This window comes from Nicrophorus vespilloides, unplaced genomic scaffold (genome assembly GCF_001412225.1).
Source record: "Nicrophorus vespilloides isolate i.1.1-1 unplaced genomic scaffold, Nicve_v1.0, whole genome shotgun sequence".
In the NCBI taxonomy this organism is placed as follows: domain Eukaryota; kingdom Metazoa; phylum Arthropoda; class Insecta; order Coleoptera; family Silphidae; genus Nicrophorus; species Nicrophorus vespilloides.
Genome location: NW_017095574.1, coordinates 1 through 17,290, shown reverse-complemented (window position 1 = coordinate 17,290; position 17,290 = coordinate 1). Strand labels below are relative to the sequence as shown.

Genomic DNA, 17,290 nt, shown 5'->3' with positions numbered 1-17,290 from the left:
ATGCTCAACAACAAATTGCAAATTCGGAAAATATCCATCAGTTTTTTAGTACTGTAAATTGTCAAGAAAACGATAATCATATGATCTTTGATCAAAATCAGATGCTGATTTTGGAAGACATGCAAAACATTATCAATAAGGCTTCATTTAATCTACCATTTGCAAAGAGGTATTGTGGATGAACAAAATGCATAAAATATATTCTTTAAAATATGTGGTTAATATTTATTTCTTTTTAAAGTTACTGTTATATATGTATTAGTTACAAAAAAATATATTTTTTGTGTATTCATTATTTTATTCTTGCTTACCATATATAAAATTTGCATTTAAAAAATAATGATATTATATATATAAATTATGTATAATATGTAGAACAGAAAAAAAAATATTTATAAATTATTGGCTTTTTTTAATCCAAATTAATTATTAGATTATTAGACAAATTAATATAAAATACGATAAAAAGTTAAATGCCAAAATCATGTATAACGTTGTATATTGTAATTTTAAAGATATATAATATGAGAGCAATATGATAACATATATTGAAAAATATATTAACATTTTAATTCTGTTATTTTTTTAAATAATTTATAATTTTTTTATCATAAATATAAGTGTTGTAATTAAAAAAATAATAAAGATTTTATGATTGAGATTTTCATACAGACATTTTCATCAATTTAGTTTTAACTTTTTTGAATTGTTGAATATAAATATTTTGTTTGTAAACTTTACTTACAATTATAAAAGTAACTAAACAATATCTAAAATACAGATTTCAAATTTATTTGTAAAAATATCAAGTGCCAAGTGATAAATTTCTATTTAATTAATCATATTTATTGAACAAATTTTTTCTAAGAAAAAAAACTTTAATATAAAAACAACTTAAAACATTTATTTATGTGAGTAAAATAATTGGAGAAAAATAAAATTAACATCAATACCCAAGAAAAAATGATTTTTTTTCTATGATTTTTTGTACAATATATTATTATTTCCCGGACAGAAATACCTATGGTTAATAGTTTTTTTGTAGAAGTTTCATTTTTCGTTTCGTTTCATTATTATTAAATGTTAAATTATATTTTTTTATTGTTGCAATTAATATTATTATTATTAAAATATTTAACACATGTAAAATCTATATAAATGAAATAAATATATAAAAAGACAAGAAAAGGAAGAAACAGTTTCTGGACTGGTGGTAGCGACTCTTTGGTACCTATATGCGTTGTTGTGTTCAAGATTTTTAGGCGTATAGCTTTCTGTCCAAACATCTTTTATCATGGCGGTAGCTGGCGAAATTGTGCTTTACACAAGCTAAGTGAAGGGAGAGGAGGTTTAAAAAAAAGAAGGATCTTTCATCATCTGGCACTCTACTCTGAAATGTTGTCTATTCCCTTCGCTCCTTGGCAATGACAGTCCTTGAAACTGCATTCGCATCTCAGCATTATCCTACTAGACGGATGCGGCGTACAGAAAACTTGTCTCGATCACATCCGTGTATAGCATGGCCACTTGCTTGCGTCCAAATCTCAATCCCTTCATTCCCAGTGCTCTGAACCTTGCGCTGTGAAGCTTAGTTTAGGACGCGGCTTGAAGCTTGTTTCTTTTTGCACGAACCGTCTGTATAATTTGATATAAGAAGACAATAAAGTATTTTTAATGAATTAATTATAATACACCATATTATATTTTCACAATTATAGTTACTAACAAGATACTCTCGGGGGTCGAGGGTGCCTTCAGAAAAAAAAAAAAAAAAAAAAAAAAAGATACTCTTCAAAGAGGTGTCCTCTTATATAAGAATAACCCTGAATATTTTTTTGTATTCGCCTTTAAATATATAACGGACGGACACCTTTGCGATTTGTTTCTAGAGTGTTCATTAACATAGAAAATCACTCACTTCTATGTCTAGACTAAATGATAATTATATGTACAAATTAATTCAATATTCCTAATAAAATTATCAATGTTAATGAAATGGTAAGCCACAACATATCAGAGAAAAATATGTTAATAATGAGTATTTTTCTACTTTAAACATTTTTATACATCAAATATAAGGTTTATGGATTCTTTGTTTGAAAAGCATATTACTATTTGTAATTTTCAAAACAATAATAATTATTTTTATATATTATATTATTTTTGTGTATAAAACATCAAAACATGGGTAGTGTCAATAGTACATCTTCGTCGCTGACACATAAAAAGTAAAATAATTAATTCAATAAAATGTGAAATGTTAATTTCAAAGTGCAATAGTTTTAATCTATTAATAATGTAATATTTGAAATATTTAAATCAGAGAGTTGAACCGAAATTAATTTCTTCCCGGTTACGTTACATTACATTCGGATTCGGTTCGTCTAAAAATTTATGCTCAGTTCCGGTTGAAATTTGCATTTAAAATCGAAAAAAAAGCAATTTAATTTTATTTACAAAATTCCCTTACTACTGTTTTCAATTATAGAGTTGAAAATATAAAAGAAATACAAATTAATTAGTGAAAAAAAAACTCAAAGCCAAAAGGATCGATAGGCCCCGCCTTCGCGGTCTCTATGCATATAATCACTGATTCTTTGTCTTAAAGTTTTTCAACTTTTGAATCTTTATTGAATTTTCAATACAAAAATTAAATTTTTTACAACGTAAAACATTTTCAATATGGTTTTAAAAAATTATTATAAAGATTTATGATTTTTTTATGAAATATTGAAACACATGTTTTCAAATGTATTTATTTTTTGAAAAATTGTTATAAACAATAATTTTATTAATGTTTGTTTAAAAATAAAAACTAGTTTTGAACAAAATGTTCCTACTTTTTACAATAATTATAATTGTATTATTTATTTAATTATTAAAACTAAAAGTTTATAATAATTAATGTTTTAAACAATATTAATTAATATTTTTTATTTACCTACAGTGTTAGAAAGTAGTAGTAGTTTTCTTTTGGCGCGCTTTTTCAAAATGTAAGGCAGTAGCAGGTAGTTTGTAGTGCAATAAAACTTTCTTTTCTGAAATGTTTGAGTATAAAAGCAGAAGCTTGCAAATCGCAGGTATTCATTTAGCAATTGTGCATCATGTCGAACACATCGTCTAGCAATTCAAGCAGCAGCAGCCCTTCTTCAAGCAAAAGCTCATCTTCGAGCAATAGCTCGTCGGCGAGCTCCAGAGATTCGTCCATAGAACACATTCAAATCCCGGCTTAATTCAAACCGGAAGAATTGCAGTCGAGGCTTTTGAGTTTCCAACAAAACGATAACAGCTTTTCAAGCTTCAAGTGTAGCCGATTAAGCGATTCGTCTTCGAATGATTCAGAATCGAATAGTTTAGAATCATGCATTGCAAACTGCTTCGATGTTGACACCAAATTTATCATGTACTGCAACCTCGAGTAGCAGCAGTAGCAGCCTTAAAGAAAATGAGGTTAAACCTCCTATGCTAAGTGGATTGTGGGTAAACCCGGAGGTGAGGAAGCGCGGAAGACCGGTAAAAGTTTCTCCCGGTACTCAAAACAATAGTATGATTGCACCACCACTGTTACCGCAGGCTGAAATAAAGGCAATGATGATGCAAGGTATATAGAAAACCCACTGAAACGCAGACAATGATTGATGCTGTCGGTGACGCATTTGATGTCGGAGAAAGCGCCGATTCATAGCGCTTCTACCGGTTCCAACGTGAATCTTCCGAAAGTGGTGCGTCTTAGATCTTCGATGCCTACTCAGGTTGTATCGAAACCAAGACCGATGTAGGTAAAACCAAAGCTTCCTGAATGCCTAAATTCTATTTATGCCAATTCATCGTCCACTACGAAAGTACTCAAGAAGAGCTTCAAGAAGCGTCAGGATGTATCCAGCGATAGGAGTGATGCTCAAAGAGATTAAAAAATCAAAGCAGTCCGGAGAACAAAGATCATCAAATTAATCACAGGGATCACAGATCCCGTTAAATCGATCAGAGCGATCGTCAAATGGTCACTGGGATCCTCAAATTGATCACAGGAATTGATTACTGGCCGGAGGAGGATATCCCTAGATCGGTGATTCAAAAAGTGGTCTATATCGACCCTCAGGGGTCTATGACAACCTGCAAGGGGTCTACGTCAACGAAAAATAGGTACTGATAGTACCTATTTACAATATACTATCTTATAATATAAAGACATATACATTATTTATAAAAGTATCTATGAAGTAAAAAAAAATATTATATATGTTTATAAAATTGTGTAAGTTGTAGGAAGTAGGCATTGGCTTTGTGGTCGCAATACATTTTGAACTTGTAAAAACCTGCACATAATGATATACGAGTATCATCTTGTTAAAAGCATACGCGCAGTCTTAGAGCAAAGATCTTAATAATTATGAAGATGTCCCAATATAAATAATAAATTTACAAAAAAATCTAAATCAGTCTACGCAAAACCGAAAAACATGGTAAGGGGTCTACGACAAAATAAAGTTTGGGAACCTCTGCCCTAGATTCATGAGGTCGTCTATCCAAATGTCGCTGCCCATTGCTCTATTTAGAGTGGCACGGTACTGCACGGTGAGTGGCTGAGGTACTGCTCAGCTGCTTTCTCGATATCTCACATGTGTTTGGCAAAGTGTGGCACGAGTTACGGCCCCGTACTTCAGCACTTTTCAATCTTACTCTCCGTGTACAAGGCAGTCATAAAACCGATTTGGACCTACGGCAACTATAGGAATCTGTGTGCAACTCTAGAATAGACATCATCCAGAGATTTCAGTCAAAGATGTTTAGGCAATTAACCAGTTCTCCCTAGTTCATCATCAATGAGTATCCACCAGTCCACTGGTATCACCTTCGGTAAAGAGATTGCAAAAGCTAGCACCAGATATCGTCATCGGCTGGAGGATCATTCGAATCAACTTGCTGTAGAGCTGAGCAACACAGATGGCAGTCTACATACTGAAACGATTCTAACCGCACAATTTTCCTATTCGTTTCTGATGTAATGTGATGTACTTTGTTTATTATTTGTTTATATTTTATCAGTGTAGTTTTGTCATTGGATAAATCTGCAATATTGTTTATTTTCATTATCATTAGCCAGAATTAAAGCCTATTATTTTCTTTGCATTGTAATTGATTGTTTGTTGTAAAAAAATAAAATAGTAATTATGTGTTCTGTATTTTCTGTGATTAGTTATAGCAGGGCAAGGCTCTTCCAAGAGGAAAGCAGCTGATTTTATGTAATACAATACAAGATATACATATCATAAAAGCAAGACTAAACTATATGTGGACAGCTGCTCCAAACAACGTATCGACTGACTTGATTGGGTTTATGTAAGCACAAATATTAAAAAGTAAATCAAAATCACATATCGAGATATGAACATGAATATATATTTATTAAACGAGAAAAATAAAAGAACAAGAGACTACAGTAATATAATAAAAAACCTGAATCTAAGGATTTAAGACGGAATATTTCTCAACAAAATTTATTTGCATCTTTTAATGAAATTTCGTACCGATATTTACCACTAGTTAAATAGTAAAATATCGCAAACAGAATTTTGAGAAGACTCTTGGTTTTAAAAAATATTCAAATCACACGCTGACCAGCATTGCGCCGCGCACCACCGATTGGTGACTGCTGGAAAACAATTACAATTATTTCAGAAATAGTTAATTACATATTCTATAAATTATTATAATGACGTAGGTTCAATACCACATAATAGCATAGCGATTTTCAATTTTGTAAACTATAAGTAATAACGTACATTTATTAATTCATTTATTTCTTATTTCTAGGATACAACATAATTATACAAATAAATATGGCGTATTGACAAAGTTGGGTTCCCTCGAAGAAGGGATTAACAAAATCTGTTTTAACACAGTCGGGATTACGGTTGTCGGGACTTCGAATGTCCGGATTTAAATATGAATCGTATAAATTGGCTGAAATGTAAGCTACAAGATACAAGAATTAGTATATGCACCAAAATAATTAAACTTTATAATTAATGCTTCAGAAATAAATGAAAGAAATAAATGTCAACAATAGCAGCAACTGAAGAATTGGAATACTAATGCAGAAATCAAATCAACCAGCATATTTTTCCAGAAATATTTAGAACAATTTTATTTGAACTTGTTTATTTCATCAAAATACTGTGAATTTATATTATCACGTACTTTGTTTTCTTTAAATACCTAAGTGATAAGCAAACAAATATTCAGTACTTTTTTAATTGAACAGAACCAAGATGTTATTATTATACGTTTTAGTTTTCTTAATAAGTTGTTCAAATGTTTGGCGTATGTTTAAAAAAAATAACAAAATCATTATGTATATTTCCATTTTGTATGTACTTTCCAACTTAATATATGGGACCATTTTCTTTAAATATTATTGCAATAGTCATGCAAAATAAAAATAAAAGAATTGTTCGAAAATACCAATAATATAATAATATGATATAATAAATACATATAGATAGTTTCATGGCAGAAATAGGTAGGCCGATAACCCTTCAGTCTGTATTTTTTTGCTATATTTTATTGAATTTCTTAGTTTTGATGCATTTTATATTTTTTTGTCTGTTCAAGTACATTCTTGGAAAATAAATTTTGATTATTCATATTAGATAATTTCATTTTTTAACAACCGTATCAAACATATTTATATTATATATAATATATTTAATAGTAAATTATAATTGGTACTTTCAACTACTTTGTACTAGTAGTTAAATATATTTGTAGATATGTTCTTCAAATTGTTACTACTCTGGTACTTTGGTATTTATTCACATTTATTTTATTTGAATCCATGAAAAAATAAAATCCCAATAAAAATATTTTGGTATCAAAAAAAAAAATATTAAAATTATTTTTCATGAACATGAAATATGTTTTTATTAACATATACAATTTAAATATATTTTATTCGATATGCTTCACCATAAAAAGGAATCTTATATTTCTTAGTCACAATTTATAATTTAACATTCAGTATAGTTAAACGTATTATACGTGAATACTAAATAAGTAAACAAGTGATTTAATACGTTTTATTAATAATATTTATTATATATAATATATTCACATTAATTATATATTTTAATACTTGAGACATAATGAAAAATGGTTATATAAATAAATTATCTTGAAATTATCCATGAAAGTAATAATTTATGTCAAAGCTACAAATAATATATTATATAAAAAAAATGAATATAAGTTACATAATCAATTGATTTACTACAGCTACTACTAACAAAAACAAAATATTACAAAATAAAAGATATAATAGATAGGAACTACTTTAATGCGATATAATCTTACAAATAAGAAATTAATAAGTAATAATAAACAACCTTTGAACAAAAATAATAATAAATGATTTTTAATTAAGCAAAGTAAAAATAAGAAAGAAGGGGTTATTTTTTTTTACAAAAGAAACCCTCTGGAATTTTAAAAGTATTTTACAGAATATGTGTTCTATCCTAGTGTAGTTCTAGTCAGTACACAAGGAAGCAAAGTATGAGTTGTAGGGTTCTAAAATAATGTCCGTATTATCTACGAATTAAGTCATCAAAAATATATCATAAATAAAGGTAATCAAGCCAGGCCCTTTGTGAGCCCTCTCTATACTTATAGTTATAGGGCCATCGTTGATCACACATGGACTGTCAAATGAATGAGGTTCAGCAAATGGGCCTTCAGCCAAGTCGATGGACAATGACAGCGTTAAAGATAGCAGCAGATTCATGAAAGCAAATAGTGGAATCGCAGAGCATCAATATACTACTGAAGTTAACCTACAAGACGACAGCTAACCAACAAATTAAAATCAAATTATCATAATGGTAACTATCCACCTGGAAAGATTTACTCAATGTTCACATTGATGAACAGATTGTAAATAAAATTACACGACATAAAAAAAATGTTATTTAATAAATGAATATTTATTTTCTAATACATATTTATAATTCCAAAACATTTTTATCCATGGTTTATGGAAGTTGATATAAAAAAAATTGAACAGATTGTTAATAGCGATAGGTTTGTTAATTTCTATTATTGTTTTGAAACTATTATTTGAATGTGTATATCTAAACTTTAGATGAAAATAGAAGACATTTTATAATATATTTATTCAAAATGTATTGAGGAAGAAAATATTGAGAAATATTGGGATTGGAATGTGAGTAAAACACCCATTTTCAGCTACAAAATGACGGACGAATCTACAGTAATGTCGCATAACTTTTCTCAAAGTATTAATGGATCAAAATGGATTTATATGAATAAATCAATAAATAATCTGAAAGGCAATATAAGTTAGGTTATTTGTATAGAAAAACAAGTTTTTTTTGTTTTAATAGCAAGTTTTATTTTATATTATTGAACGGACATTATAATTAATCAATATACAAATAATACAGATATTTTACACGAATTACAAAGAAAATCGTTGGTTTCTTCAGCAAATGGAGTTAATTGTACGATGATTCATTTGTTAATAAATCATGTGTTTATTTATATGCTGAAAATTACCACATACTTTTTAATTAATAATAGCTATTTAAAAAAAAACTATTTATGTTCACTTATTAATTGTTCTACGTCTTGCCAATCTTCCCAATTACTTGTTTCGGTCTGCGCTTATTGCAGATTATTTTCCATTGCACTTGGCATTGTTTCGTATTCCGGCACCATTACAACTGTTACGCCGCATTCTTGATCCAAACAATTTGTCTCGAATGTCGATCTTTGTATGTATCCAGGTTGATTTAACAACGCTGAATATGGGAAACCTTGCGTCGCAACATAGTGTCAAGCTGGCGGCATATATGAGGACATGATGGTTGGAGACATAATCTGTGTTGTGTTATAACTATGATGCATCATAGTTGGGCATCCAATCTCTGCGAGATTAGCTGCAGCGGCCGCAGACTTTTTCGTTGCCTTCTTCTTTCTCTCCTTCATCCTACGATTCTGGAACCATACCTTCACCTGCTTCTCCTGCAACTTCAGTTTCACCGAAAGTTTGAATATTATTGCAGACAGATCTTCTAGAAATACCTTCTCAAGCTCGTACCGCTGTTGAGAAGTGTACGATGTGCAAAACCTCTTCGGCTTTTCTGAAACATTTTTATTATTTCCGTCACGGCTATTAATCTGATTGATCTGCTGCTCGTGATTTAAAAAAGAAGAAATAATTAATTAGTATGAAAATAGAAAAGTGTGATTATTCGACTTACCATTTGTACAGCTTGTTGAGGTACCATCAGGTATTGGCTGGGGTTGAAAAAGTAATGGCTCTGCATGGGAAAATTGTTGCTGCTGCTGGAGGTGGATACACTTGGCATTTCCATATTATATGAAAATTATTCATTTTTAATAATTATGTTATTTACTCTAATCACTTGTTAACTGCAAGAAAGACACCATATGGAATGTCCAAGATTAAGTCACTTAATTCACTTTCAGAGTCCTTATTTTTGTATCGTTCACTTGATTCTATTGAATTCGGTACTTGTCTCATTGTCGGAGTCGGTTGGGCGTCAGCTCGAGATATATTCCTTAGATAGCATATGTTGACTTTTGGGGGTGGTGCTTCCACGAAACTCTGTCTGCTTTCTTTGTATGCCTTTTGGGCCTGTTCCAGTCGCCGATGTTTTTCCAAGGATCGTTGTCCGCAGAAGGGTTTTTATTTTGTACTTTGTACATTCCATATGGTTGGCCGCCCGCAGTTTGCACATGTTGCGGGTATATCGCGGGATTTGGTGCATGTGTATGTCTCGTGCGCTCCAGCACATTTGAGACATTTGAATGGTAGTCTACAATTTGATGTTGCATGACTCCATTCGTGGCACCTATGATATGACACTGTGTAATTTTTCTCTTTGATTCGTAGCGGCTCCATTTGACTGTTGCGAAGTTTATGTGCCTGACTTTCTTTTGTAGATCCTTGAGGGTGATAGTGTTCTTTTTAACTTCTTCCGCTAACCAGTCCTCTGGGTGGTTCCACATGACAAAGGCATGGTTCTTCTCATTCTCCCTCCAGAACCGAATATTTGTTTGCAGGTCTTAATGACTTTTTCTGCATCTTACTTGGTGGTGGAGCCATTTCACAGAGAAATTTTCCCAGGTGGTAAGGGATTTAATTGTTTGTCACTTAGAAACTATTTCACTAACATGTGTATGGGATAACCTATTTTAAATTGCATGTTCAGTTGAGACCGGGCACTTAAGTATGTTTGGCTTTGGTGAAGTTTCTGGACGATTCTCGCTGATCTTCTTTTACCAGGTTCTAAATTGCTTTCGACCGCGCTCTTCCTCTTAGTCACTTTCACTTGACGCTGAATCCTCAAAGATCTTTTTGTGGATGGACGAGTGCGTGCTTTCTTAATATCCTTTTCAATATGATTCTCAGACTCGGCTGAAGAATTATTTTCTTGGTTTTGATTCTCAGACTCGGTTGAAGAATCATTTTCTTGGTTCTCAGATTGTGCTTGAATTCCGACCACTCCCATAGGCTCAGGCTCAGCATCCTTCGAATCGATCATTTATATACTTACGTCGCATTCATCGCAAGTCCTAGCAATACTCAATGGAGTAATATCGGGGTTACTCACGTTTTCCTCGTTCAGCTCATCTATGGCAATATCAAAGTAAAGTTGATCATCGCCTTCCGAGTTGACTTCATAAAATATCGAATCGTTTACATCCAAGATGACTTTAAGCTCATCAATTTCTTTTTAATATGTTGCAGCGTTCAACCTAATAGTAGTTGTTAACGTCAGTGAGTAAACAGTGAAAGTAATGAACTGCTCGCAAGCGCTCGATTTTATACCACCTAGTCGAAGCGTACTCAGGGAGTTCGCAAATTATTGCTACCAATAAAAATTAATTTTTATTTTATTATTAACTAAATTTTTAAGACTTGTATCATTGAAAAATATTCAGTTTTCAGATATTATCAAAAAATTTGTTAATATTAATTCAAATATTTGTTTAATTATTTGCTAAAAATTTGGTTTTAAACAATGTTTTCAAACTATTTTCACGTTTTTCTGAGTTGTATGCATTACATACATGTTAAAGCTAGATGTTTAGACTTTGTGAATATCGCTGTTTGCTTGTAGTAAGCTGTTAAAGATGAAATAACATCTTTTTAAGGCCGCGATTATGCATTGTCTTCACATTTTCTTAATTAATTATTAATAATAATTTATTCGCCAGACAGCAAATTTCCAAAAAATAAAAATAAATTCTAACATAAATTAACAAAAAACTTACAACTTTTGCCTTACTATTGTCAATAACAATTTTGATACCATATTTTAATAAACAAAAAAAAACTAATGTTGTAAATATTTTTTAAACAATCATAAGAATATTTTTTTTATATATTAATAAAGTTTTGTTTTTTTGCTGAAACATTTTCACAAAAATAATTCTGAAATTATTTACAACAAATTTATTATTGCTAGTTCTGATCGCGTCGAGTAAGTACTGAATTCTGAGTCTCCGGTAGAATTAGTGTTCATTTACCTCATATTTTATTGCATCGAACTGTAAATTGTTAAAACTGTGACGGTCGGACTGTGGGTGTCGTACCACAGGTGAAAATCGGGAGTTTTTCCTCATTAGTAGAAAAACTACAACAAATCTTACACAACAAAAAAAGGATATTAGGAAACAACCTATACAAGCAGTACTGATAAAGAACCCATACTCAGTCTTAGCTAGTACGTCAAAAAATCCACAAGACGCAGAGGATACCGTTCCTAAAACGACAACAATGCCTAACAAAAATCCCAAACCTTCTCCATTCTTGGATGACATGAATAAACTGATTACGGATTTCAACACTGTAGGACGAGATACATACACCCTAAAATTAATAGGCCACAAGCAGGTAAAAGTCCAACCATTAACTATGCCGATTACAGAAAAATAAGTAATATTATAAAAGATAAGAAAATACCATTCCATTCGTACCAGCTGAAGGCAGATAGATCTTTTAGAGTGGTGTTGCGTAACATGCACTTCTAATGCAACACTGATGAAAAAGGAGCTGGAAGAGATGGGGCAGTCTGTGGTGAATATCATCAATATCCGCAGCTGTGCTGATAAAAAAACCACTGTCAATATTCTACATAGACCTGCTACAGCGTGACACCAACAAAGACATATATAACATTGAATATCTCCTCTACCAAAAAATGAAATTCGAAATGCCAAGAAAAACAAAGTCTATTCCCCAGTGCTTAAACTATTGTTCCAAGCAACCGCGCTGTGTAAAATGTGGATAAAAACAATTCACACGGGACTGCAAAAAAAAACGGCAGAAACTCCAGCAACTTGTGCTGGTAGTCACCCGGCGAATTATAGACCACAACAAGCCACTTCCAATAGCTCTACGACATGATTATGCAACTGATGTGTTTGTCCTCATCACGGGTCTCGTCAAAAAGTTAAAATGAGCAAGTATCTAAAAATTGCTGGCTGGAATTCTAACGGCCTAGTCCAGCATGCCCAAGAGGTGGTATGGTTTATAAAGCACCACAACATGGATGTACTCTTGGTGTCTGAAACACGATTTACAAACAAAAGTTACATCGACATACCAGGTTATAGCACATATTCACAACAAACCACCCTGATGGCAGAGCACGTGCAGGAACGGACTTAATAATTAAGAGAGGAATTAAGCACTACCTAATGCCAAACTACCAGCAAGACTACCTGCAGACGACAAGTATAGTTATAGAAAAGTGGAGAGGCCCAATTACAATATCGTGGATCTATTGTCTTCCAGAAGGACGGTTACGGAAAAGAGGAATCTGCGTAAAGAATGGCAACGTACCAGGAATCCATCTGACAAACCCCTATTGAACAGAGCAATAAAACAGCTGAAGGAAATGCTTCAAAAACAACGGAATGAAGAACTTCATAATTACTTGAGTAGTCTATCACCTTCTGCAGCCTCCAATCATTCCTTGTGGAGAGCAACAAAAAACCTGAAGCAGCCAAAATAACGGAAGTCGACACTCCGCAGATCGGACGGCACTTGGACGAGATCTGATAAGGACAAGGCCGAATTGTTGGGTGACCATCTGTCCAGCGTCTTCAAGCCATTCCCATCGGAGCTCGACGATGCGGTCGAAAATGAAATTTAGCAATACCTTGCTTCACCATGCCAAATGTTAATAATCAGGTTTATACTAATTACTTTAACATTGCCGCAATAAGTGGTCACAGGTTCAATTCCTGGTCAAGTCACGCTCTTTGTGAGCCCTCTCGGAGCTTGTAGCAATAGGGCCGTCGTTCATCACAGGTGGACAGTGAAATCAATGAAGTTCAGCATATGGACCTTCAGCCAAGTCGATGGATATTGACAGTGTTAAAATAGCAGCAGATTCACAGTCAAAGGAAATAGTGGAATCGCCGAGCATTAATATACTACTGAAGTTAATCTACAAGATGACAGGCAACCAACTCAATGTTCACATTGATGAACAGACTGTGAATAAAATTACACGACATAAAAAAAATGTCGGTCTTGGTCGGTGGTAATGTTGTGTGGTCTCCCGAAACGGGCGATCCACCCTGAGTAAAAAACACGAGCGACGGTACCCGCTTCCTGGGGGAACCCCCATTGGTATCACTTCTGGCAAGCATGTAAAACGATTGACGCAGGTCAATCAATGGACGTGGACATGACGGAAGACCTTATTTCCGATGAAAATAGTCAAAAACCATCATTTGGAAAGCAGTGTTAACAAAAGGTTGGGATGTTGCTGTTTTGGTATCACATACCTGATTGGTATCTTCCTGAAGTTGTAGACTATTATCCGTTCGCATGAATTCTTGCAGTTACGGGTCCATGGCTCGACTCTGGTGAGGGAATCCGCGGCGAGGTAGATGAATAGTCGCATTTTATCACCTATCTTATCAAATTATAATTATTTTAAAATATAATTATAATTTGGTAAATCATAGAAATGATCCTTATTATGGAATTCACAATAAAAAATATATGGTATATGTTTTTTTTTAATTCATTAGATTTTATTATAGTTAAACTATGAAACATACTATATTATTATAATTATTTGACATCTGAGGATTCAATCTTCTAATGCTCAATCATATTAATGTCATCATATAAACTAATCGTCAAGCTAATCGCTTTCTCGTTATATTTCATGTACAAAAAAATATTAATAGACAAATATAATATTATATAATAATTACATAACATATTTTTTTATTTTTTTGACATTATTGTTATATTATAAAGCATCTGGGGTGTTTGTTCTTCAGGTTTCTTTATATTCCTACCATTCCTTTGGTTTCTCCTATCATTATAGGATATAGGATCATAATAGGCTCGGCGATTCTTGAACTATTGTTCAATTCAAAGTGTGTGCAAATTGGATGCTTTATAATCTGACCAATTCTTTGGTTACTCATATCATTTGCTCGGTGATTCTTGAACCATTGTTGTATTTTGTTTTCCTCTATGCTAGTTTGCTGGGATAGTTCCAACAGTTCATGTGAAAAAGGTATTTGCTTTAACAAATAAAATTATTATTATTTGGTGCTCCTTAAAATTTGGGCTTGTCCTTTTTTCCTTGGCTCTTAATAGAAACAAATTGAAGCATTAATTATAAAGTTTAATTATTTTGGTCCATATATTAATTCCTGTATCTTCTCTTGACTACCATTACCAGAAAGATTAAAAAATATATATATTGCCCCAATACTATTTCCTCCGATTGGAACAGACATCAAGAGAAATAAATGTCAACAATAGCAGCAACTCAAGAATTGGACTACTGATGAAGAAATCAGAGCAACCAACATATTTTTCCAGAAATATTTAGAACAATTTTATTTGAACTTGTTTATTTCAGAAGCCAAAATTCAGAAGGATAAATTATATTAGTAGTATTGACTGCAATCATTATATTTATTTCCATTTTATATGTACTTTCTAACTTAATATACAGGACCATTATCTTTAAATATTATTACAATCACTTTTATTGCAATAGTCATCCAAAATAAAAATAAAAGAATTGTTTGAAAATACCAATAATATAATAATATAATAAATACTTATAGATAGTTTTATGGCGGAAATAGGTAGGTCGATAACCCTTCGGCCTGTATATTTTTGCTGTATTTTATTGAATTTCTTAGTTTTGATGCATCTTATTTTTTTTTGTCTTTATATGTACATTCTTGGAAAATAAATTTTGATTATTCATATTAGATAATTTCATTTATTAACAACCGTATCAAACATATTTATAATACATAATATATTTAATAGTAAATTATAATTGATACTTGCATTTAACTACTTTGTACTAGTAGTTAAATATATTTGTAAATATGTTCTTCAATTCAATATGTTACCACTCATTTGGTATTTATTCACATTTATTTTATTTTAATCAAAAAAAATATTAAAATTATTTTTCATGAAGATGAAATATGTTTTTATTAACATATACAATTAAATATATTTTATTTAATATGAAATCTTATATTTCTTCAGTATCACATTCAGTATAGTTAAACGTATTATACGTGAATACTAAATAAGTAAAAAAGTGATTTAATATGTTTTATTAATAATATTTATTATATATAATATATTCACATTCATTATATATATTAATTACTTGACATTATGAAAAATGGTTATATAAATAAATTATTTTGAAATTACCCATGAAAGTAATAATTAATGTTAAAATTACAAATTATATTTTATATAAAAACAAAAACAAAATATTACAAAATAAAGGATATAATATATAATAGATAGGAACTAATTTAATGTGATATAATCTTACAAATAAGAAATTAATAAGTAATAAAAAACATCCATTCAACAACAATATTAATAAATGATTTTTAATTAAGCAAAGTAAAAATAAGAAAGAAGGGGTTATTTTTTTACAGAAGAAGCCCTCTGGAATTTTAAAAGTATTTTACAGAATATGTGTTCTATCCTAGTGTAGTTCTAGTCAGTACACAAGAAAGCGAAGTATGCGTTGTAGGGCCCTAAAACAATGTCAGTATTATCTATTAGGTTCGTTCCCATTATCATCTACTTATTCATGAAAAATTATCTGAATAAGAATTTGGAACCCACCGCCCAATCATCATTTACTTATTTAAGTAATTCATATTATATAAAATTGATACTTTTTTTTCTAAATAAATAATAAAACGTATTGGAAAATATAAATAAAAATTATAGAAAACATATTTAAAAAACCACAATTATTGGGCTCATTATTTAAATCTCTACCAACTCTTGCATACCATGCACCTCCACATTTTAAAAATACTGAATGATTTATAAAATTGATACCATCGAGATATTTATATATGTATATATATATTAGTTTCCGTGGTGTAGTGGTTATCACATCCGCCTAACACGCGGAAGGTCCCCGGTTCGATCCCGGGCGGAAACAATTTTGATATAGCGTAGCTCAGATGGTAGAGCGCTCGCTTAGCATGCGAGAGGTACCGGGATCGATGCCCGGCGCCTCCACTTTTTAATGATATATTTCAACAAATATTGCATGACTCATAAAACTGATATCTTCAAAATATTTTAAAATATACGTTTCCGTGGTTATCACACGTTCCTTTCTTTCGACCAAAAACAGCTTATATAGACCACTGGATATGAAAATACCCATATCACCAAATTGTTTTTATGTTGTTTAAAAAAAAAACCTCTAATAGAAACTTGACCTAAACTACTGGATATGAAAATACCGATATCACCAAATTGTTTTTATGTTATTTATAAAAAAAACCTAAACGCCCTTTGACCTAGACCACTGGATATGAAAATACCCATATAACAAATTTTTTTCTATATATTTTTAAACATAAAACCTTAACCTAACATTTTCTCGGACCTAGGGCACTAGAGTGGATAAGAAAATAAATACGTCTATAAATTATTGAGATGTATTTCTAAAATAAAACCAAAATCAATACAGACAAACCAAAAAGAAATGTAATTTATTGATAAATAAATTATTTCTAAATAAAACCAAAATCAATACAGGCAAACCAAAAAGAAATGTAATTTATTATTGTACAGAAAAATAAATCATAATAAATATAGGTTATGCATTTATTACATTGAGATATCGAATCAAACTGGGATAACTGCTAAATGATTTATCACATTGAGATATCGTCTTTCAAACTAGGATAATTG

The 17,290-nt window shown here is 31.2% G+C and overlaps 1 protein-coding gene and 1 non-coding gene across 2 annotated transcripts; one reads left to right on the top strand and one right to left on the bottom strand.

Annotated features, from left to right (window-relative positions):
- Window positions 1-8,652: 8,652 nt before the first annotated feature.
- On the bottom strand, window positions 8,653-9,386 carry LOC108557252 (paired mesoderm homeobox protein 2A-like). The gene is made up of 2 exons (XM_017913696.1): window positions 9,279-9,386; window positions 8,653-9,210 (listed from the first exon to the last, which is right to left on the bottom strand). The coding sequence occupies exons 1-2, from the start codon at window positions 9,384-9,386 to the stop codon at window positions 8,851-8,853; spliced, it is 468 nt and encodes a 155-aa protein (XP_017769185.1). The 3' UTR covers window positions 8,653-8,850.
- Window positions 9,387-16,453: 7,067 nt separating this feature from the next.
- Trnav-aac lies at window positions 16,454-16,526 on the top strand. The gene has a single exon. It is a non-coding gene; the product is annotated as a tRNA-Val (tRNA).
- The last annotated feature ends 764 nt before the right edge of the window (window positions 16,527-17,290 follow it).

Bases quoted from the DNA above. Each gene is read 5' to 3' on its own strand.
- LOC108557252 (XM_017913696.1), bottom strand. From the start codon at position 9,386: ATGCCAAGTGTATCCACCTCCAGCAGCAGCAACAATTTTCCCATGCAG. The intron at 9,211-9,278 runs GTAAGTCGAATA...TTAAATCACGAG, and splicing joins CTCAACAAGCTGTACAAATG to CAGCAGATCAATCAGATTAA.